Genomic DNA, 7,336 nt, shown 5'->3' with positions numbered 1-7,336 from the left:
GTCTCAGTGTGGACTCCCCCCTGTCTTCCCTTCAGATGGCTTTAGCAGTCTTTCTTCTTGGGGAGACAGGCCATGGAGAGGAGGTGTCTCGTTTGCCTTCCTCCCCACCCTTAAATAAGATTTACATAAAGCGGGAATCTTTTATTTCTCAAATTTGACCCCCCCTTTCCCTTCCAGTGGAAAGTTACAAGAAGTCCCAGGTGTCACGGACTCACAGGTCATGCCCACTCTTGGCCCCATGCGGTCTCTGGGGGAAACCCCCTTCAGTGAGACAGCACTTCTCAGGGGTCCACTCTCTCTTGGGGGTTACCTCCTGAAGCCGCACCTCTCTGAACCTTAGCACACCTGTTTCTCGCCGTGGGCCCCCTCAGGGAGTCCACTTGCTCTAGAGCCCCGGGGCCTCTACGCCCAGAGGGAATGATGCAACCCTGTTCTCTAGACCGGAGCAACTCTCAGCCAGAAGGGTTTATTGAATGCCTGAACACACCATAGGAAACTCTTAGGGCCCTCAGGCCTGGCCTTCCTCAGCACAGCACATCCAAGTCTCCCCTGCTTCCAGGTGGACTCTGCCTGGTCTCTCTCTTTCCAGTCCCGAGCCTCCCTGCTTCCTAGCTGGGCATTTGATATCACCTGTTTTTTGAAGTCCATTGTCCTTATTTTCCTGCTCTAATGCCTTCCTTCTCTTAGAATCACGAAATCATCATTTCATGAACACTTTCGCCAATATTGCTTTCCACCTTCCGTTTCTTAACTAACTCCTGCCTGTTAGTCGGAATCAACCCTAAAATGCCTGTCCCCCTGGTTACTACGTCCATCTTCTGAATCAAACAGGTGTCCCCAACACATTCCAAGAACTTATTGGACACTTTGTGTTTGTTTGAATACCTTTTCTACGGATGACTGGGTAGTTAAAGTCCCATGTCTTTCCCCCGTCCCCCCCATTACTAATTGTGTTTTGAATATTTCTTTTATTTGCATGACAGAGTCGAGAACATCAGTCTGCAGGGAAAGAGCCGCGGGGAATTGTGATGTGACGTTACTGTCCTGTTCTGACATGTCCCCTTCTTGCCCTGACAGGCTGCAACGTTACGTCCCATCCTTCCAGGGACCAGGGAAGGGAAATGGCTGCCGTGGGGCAAGTTCAGGTAGGGATTATCGGGGAGTTGCTGGTGGGCTCCTGTTGGCAGGAGAAGGGCAGTAAAGATATAGGAGGTGGGTGCTTCTGTGGGTGGTCGGCAGGTGGGAGGGGGCAGGAAATACACAGCCTGGAGAAAGGGAGGGGGACAGGGTGTGACAAACCTGCTGGGATTTGTTTACGGTGGGGCCTAGATTCTAGCAACAGACCCATGGGGTTTGTGGGTGGAAATTCCCTAATTTGTCAAGCAGGAAATACCCCCCTGGACTGGGCTGGGGAAATGTACCAGACTCCAATACTGGAGTCTGAACTTAATAGCCAGAGGGTAACCTCCAGTGAGGCCCAGGGAAGACACCCCATCCCTTTCCATCCAACTGCTGGCACGGGGACGGGAGTTGGGATTCCTACCAGGGGACTGGCTGTCCCTGGACTCTCCTGGGGGCTCTATCTCTTGTATCCACTTCTGACTGGTAGGTGAGTGTTGACTGTGAAGACCCTGGCCATCTCTGTCTGGCTCTCTCTCTTTCTCCCCTCACCCTGATGCCTCCTGGCTGCTCTGATGGAGAGGGGGTCGGAGCCTGCCTGCCTGCCTGCCTCCCAGAGCTTCCATGTGATTGGCCCTCCTCCCCTGTGAACGGTGGGGTTGTCACTGGGCAGCAGGTGCAGAGTGGGGGGCTCTTGCTCTTTCAGGGGCCGGTGACTTTCGAGGAGGTGGCTGTGTATTTCACTGAGGAAGAGTGGGCTCTGCTGGACCCCGCTCAGAGAGCCCTCTACGGAGATGTCATGCAGGAGAACTATAAGAATGTGACCTCGCTGGGTAAGGATTCCTGTCCCCTCGGTTCTTAGAAGGAGAAATGAAGAGTTAAGGTTCACATTGCACCCTCAGTTTTTCCCTGTTTCAGCAACCCCCTGACAGGCCAATGACACACAGACTTAGCACTCGACACTCCCCGCTACAGAACGCTTTGGGAGCAGAGCACAGGCGCAGGACAGCACAAACGCTAACACCGTCTCTTTCCACATGCTGGAAGGGCACGAGGCAGCACTAGGCATCCTTAACTCTGCTTAATGTACTTTATGGGCCTTTAATTTCCTTGTTTTTCTGTTTAATGGACTTTTTAGCCACTGTATCTATGTTGACACTACAGTTTTTGAGGCAATTTATGTCAGGTGGGGATGCGATTTTTGACATTGCTAACTGACAGAGCAGTGGGCTTAGAGGTAGTTCCAGCACCTCCGGTGAAAGTCCCAAGGGGGTCTCTGTGACCCAACCCATCACAGGGTGGTCTGGTGAGGGAAGGTTTCCGGGAGTCAGAGATTGTAGCACTTCACTGAGGCACCAGTCTACACAGCTGTTTTTAATGGGCTAGCACCTACAGTGGAGCACCCATAGGGAGACACATCTCAAAGAACCATCGTTGATGCACAAGTTGAGTAACTTCTTCTTTTGCTGTTATCTGATCTCACTGGTCGTCTTTCCCCTGAGCAGGGTTTCCAGTTTCCAAACCCGATGTCATCTCCCAGCTGGAACGAGGGGAAGAGCCGTGGGCCCCAGATCGCCGGAACTCAAAGGAAAGAGAGATCCTGAGAGGCAGCCGAGTGGGTGAGGGATGATTAAACCTACTCAGTGCTTGAAGGAAACAGCTGGGATTCCCAACAAAGACCTTGTGAGGTTTCTGGGTTCAGGATGGTTCCCAGCAGGTGTCATATCCTCAGGGCAGATACTGTTCATGGCTCCCTACCCATCCTAACTCCTGGCAGTAGTTCCCTCCCCAAACTCCCTTCTCCCTGGGGAGTGTTTGTATGGGAACTGGATGCAGAATTGATCCCCTCCTCTCGCCCCTTTGGGGAAGAGTTGGGGGAAATTCAGTCCCTGGTTTTTCTCCATCTCCAGCTATTCTCTTGGTTTGTTCCCCCCTTTTCTCTTCTGGTTTCTGAGGTTTTTCTTTCTCTGTCCCAGCAGGTGATGGGATGGTGAGAGAGACCGTGGAGCAGAATCCTCAGCAGGAAGAGGAGCGAGTGGAGCCACAGGGGACGTTATTGCAAAGATGCAAAGGGAGTGTGTCCAGGAGTTGTGAGCAGGGAAAAGGCTCTCAGGGGCAGCACAGGCCAGAGAAGGGGCAGGGAAACCAGCCAGTGCAGACAGTTGGAATAGCTGTTAATTATCGGGGAACTCACAAAGGTCTCAAGGAAACCACGTCCCCGCAGAGAATCCTGATGGGAGAGAGAAATAACACGGGCTTTGAGTGTGGGAAAAAGTTCAGGAGGCGCTCACACCTTATTACCCATCAGAGAATCCACATCAGAATGAGACCCTATGGATGCTGTGAGTGTGGGAAAACCTTCACTGAGCGCTCAACCCTTATTCGCCATCAGAGCATCCACACCGGAGTGAGACCCTATGAATGCTGTGAGTGCGGGAAAGCCTTTGCTGAGAGCTCAAACCTTATTCGCCATCAGAGCATCCACACAGGGGAGAAACCCTATAAATGCTGTGAGTGCGGGAAAACCTTTGCTCGGAGCTCACACCTTATTCGCCATCAGAGGATCCATACAGGGGAGAAACCCTATGAATGCTGTGAGTGCGGGAAAACCTTCACTCGGAGCTCACACCTTATTCGCCATCAGAGGATCCACACAGGGGAGAAACCTTATGAATGCTGTGAGTGCGGGAAAACCTTCGCTCAGAGCTCAGGCCTTATTACGCATCAGAGGAGCCACACAGGAGAGAAACCCTATAAATGCTGTGAGTGCGGGAAAACCTTTGGTGGGAGCTCAGAGCTTATTACACATCAGAGAATCCACACAGGAGAGAAACCCTATAAATGCTGTGAGTGCGGGAAAACCTTCATTGATCGCTCACACCTTATTCGCCACCAGAGGATCCACACAGGAGAGAAACCCTATAAATGCTGTGAGTGCGGGAAAACCTTCACTCAGAGCTCAGGCCTTATTACACATCAGAGGAGGCACACAGGAGAGAAACCCTATAAATGCTGTGAGTGTGGGAAAACCTTCGCTCAGAGCTCAGGCCTTATTACACATCAGAGGATCCACACAGGAGAGAAACCCTATGAATGCTGTGAGTGCGGGAAAACCTTTGCTGGGAGATCAGGCCTTATTATACATCAGAGGATCCACACAGGAGAGAAACCCTATAAATGCTGTGAGTGCGGGAAAACATTCGCTGGGAGATCAGGCCTTATTACACATCAGAGGAGTCACACAGGAGAGAAACCCTATGAATGCTGTGAGTGCGGGAAAACCTTCGCTGGGAGATCAGGCCTTATTACACATCAGAGGAGCCACACAGGAGAGAAAATCCTATGAATGCTGTGAGTGCGGGAAAACCTTTGCTGGGAGATCAGGCCTTATTATACATCAGAGGAGTCACACAGGAGAGAAACTCTATAAATGCTGTGAGTGTGGGAAAACCTTCCATCACAGGTCTTCTCTTATTTATCACCAGAGAAGCTGCAAGGGAGATAAACACCATGAAAATCTTGTCTAGGGCTCAGAAAAGATGTTTTTTTCCTTTTCCTAATTCCCAAGTAGTGAACTTTAAGGCAGCACTTGTGGTGTCTCAGCTCCTTCAGGTGAGTTGTCTGCTTTTCCCTTTTGCAGCTCACCCTTCCTTGGAGTGAAGCCCACAGTGTTTTTCATCAACTCCTTTGTCCTGTGTCATTGTCAGGGTTCCCTCCCCACTCTGAACTCCAGGGTACAGATGTGGGGACCTGCATGAAAGACCCCCTAAGCTTATTCTTACCAGCTTAGGTTAAAAATTTCCTCAAGGTACAAACTTTGCCTTGTCCTTGAACCCTATGCTGCCACCACCAAGCGTGTTAAACAAAGAAGAGGGAAAGAGACCACTTGGAGACGTCGTCCCCCAAAATATCCCCCCAAGCCCTACATACCCCCTTTTCGGGGGAGGCTTGAGAATAATATCCTAACCAATTGGTTACAAAATCATCAAAGACCCAAACCCCTGGATCTTGGAACAATGGAAAAATCAGTCAGGTTCTTAAAGGAAGGATTTCATTTAAAAAAAAAAGAAAGGTAAAAATCATCTCTGTAAAATCAGGATGGAAAATACTTTACAGGGTATTCAGATTCAAAACACAGAGCATCCGCCTCTGGGCAAAACCTTATAGTTACAGAAAACAGGAATAAACCTCCCTCTTAACACAGGGAAAATTCACATGAAACAAAAAATAAACTAATCTGCCTTGCATGGCTTACCTCTGCTGGTAGCAATATTGGAGACTTGGATTAGGATGGGTTGGAGAAGATGGATTTCTGTCTGGCCTCTCTCAGTCCCAAGAGAGAACAAACATGTGAACAAAGAGCACAAAACAAAAGCCCCCCCCCAAGATTTGAAAGTATCTTGTCCCCTTATTGGTCCTTTTGGTCAGGTGCCAGCCAGGTTAGCTGAGCTTCTTAACCCTTCACAGGTAACAGGATGTTGCCTCTGGCCAGGAGGGATTTTCCAGCACTGTATACAGAAAGGTGGTGACCCTTCCCTGTATATTTATGACAGTGATGGAAGTGTGCATCCCTCCAACAGGAATGACCATCAGTCCCAGGTGGGGGAACCAGGAGTGACACAACTATTTTTTCAAGAAAGAAAATAGCCCATATAGCGGCCAGGGTAACATAGCAAATTTCCTCATCACTGGACACAAGCTCCAGCACTTTTCCTAGTCTAACCAAATTTGGAGCATCAGGTTTATACTTTTCCTCCCACTGCAAAGTGATTGTTAGTCATCAGGTTCCCCCATTAGGGACAGATTGCCTCATTCCCAGTTGTTCCCACGTTGCACTGGGTTCTGCTGAATAGCAGTTGGGTTTTGTACCATTTTTCTCAAAGTAAATATAACAGAGAAGGTGCAGGGATAGAGGGTGTGACTAAGTGGGGATTTTCCCTTATGTTGTTTGTGAGCCTTACTGTTGGGCCTATGTGAGTTTTACTGTTTTGCATTAATACTGCGTGTGCCTCAGTTTTCCTGTGTGCTGCACCAATACCTCGGTGGTGGGAATAGGGGTGTGTGACTTTGGCTGAGACGTCTGGGGCTGGTGAGGCTGTGTGACGTTGCAGTCTCTATGCTTTATGGAAATATGCTTTTGAATATGACAGAACTGGAATATGCTTTACACTAAATACCCCTTGTATGGTGTCGTTAGAAAGCTTGTAATCAACGAAATGTCCATCCTATTTGTTTGCATGTATTATGTATTATCTTGAGGTAGGAGAATAAGCTATAAACTTGTATCACTGATGTAAATATATTAAGTGGAGGCCATTAAGGGTGTTCCAGAAACAATCAGTTAAATGGCTAAGTTACTTGAAAGCCTTCCTGTGTATGTGTGGGCCAGCCCATGGGGAATGGAGACTAGGGGTCTTACAGTGACATGTGACCATGTAACCCGATGATGAAATCCATCTTAAATCTAGTACTTTTCCATTTGGAAGGAGGGGTGGGGACCCAGAGAGACAAAGGATTCCTGCTTTGTGTCAAAGCTATAAAAGGGGGTGGAGCAGGACAAAGGGGGCCAGTCATGAGAAATCCCCGGCTTACCACCTGAGATGTCTGCTGGAACTAACACTACCTGGGGAAAGGATTGGGCCCAGACATAGGAAGGAGTCTAATCTGTGAAAGAAGTTTATTGGAACATCTCTGAGGGTGAGCTATTACCTGTAATCAGTTTCTTCATGTATTAGGCTTAGACTTTCCTGTTTTTGCTTTATTTTGCTGTGTGACTTACTTTGTTCTGTCTGTTATTACTTGAAACCACTTAAATCCTGATTTTTATACTTGACATCATTTTTGTTTATTAATAAACCCAGAGTAAGTGATGAATACCTGGGGGAGCAAACAGCTGTGCATATCTCTCTATCAGTGTTACAGAGGGCGGACAATTTATGAATTTACTCTGTATAAGCTTTATACAGAGTAAAATGGATTTATTTGGGGTTTGGATCCCATTGGGAACTTGGTGTCTGGGTGCTGGAGACAAGTAAGCTGCTGAGCTGTTTTCACTTAAAGCCTGCAGCTTTGGGGGCATGGTCCAGACCCTGGGTCTGTGTTGCAGCAGGCTAGCGTGTCTGGCTCAACAAGTCAGGGTTCTGGAAGTCCCAAGCTGGCAGGGAAAATGGGCTCCAAGGTAATTTCAGCACATCGGGTGACAGTCCCAAGGGGGTGT

The 7,336-nt window shown here is 48.7% G+C and overlaps 1 protein-coding gene across 1 annotated transcript in view; it reads left to right on the top strand.

The window, feature by feature from the left end:
- Window positions 1–1,257: 1,257 nt before the first annotated feature.
- The window catches only part of LOC125629666 (uncharacterized), a 29,649-nt gene continuing 23,570 nt past the window's right edge, over window positions 1,258–7,336 (top strand). The window contains 3 exon segments of the mRNA XM_075123859.1: window positions 1,258–1,952; window positions 2,625–2,738; window positions 3,096–4,448. Of these exon segments, the coding sequence (XP_074979960.1) occupies window positions 1,676–1,952; window positions 2,625–2,738; window positions 3,096–4,448 (1,744 nt within the window). The 5' untranslated portion in view covers window positions 1,258–1,675.

Source organism: Caretta caretta, chromosome 28 (genome assembly GCF_965140235.1).
Source record: "Caretta caretta isolate rCarCar2 chromosome 28, rCarCar1.hap1, whole genome shotgun sequence".
NCBI lineage: Eukaryota > Metazoa > Chordata > Testudines > Cheloniidae > Caretta > Caretta caretta.
Note: the sequence above shows the minus strand (reverse complement) of the source record. Positions and strands in the feature narration are given on the sequence as shown.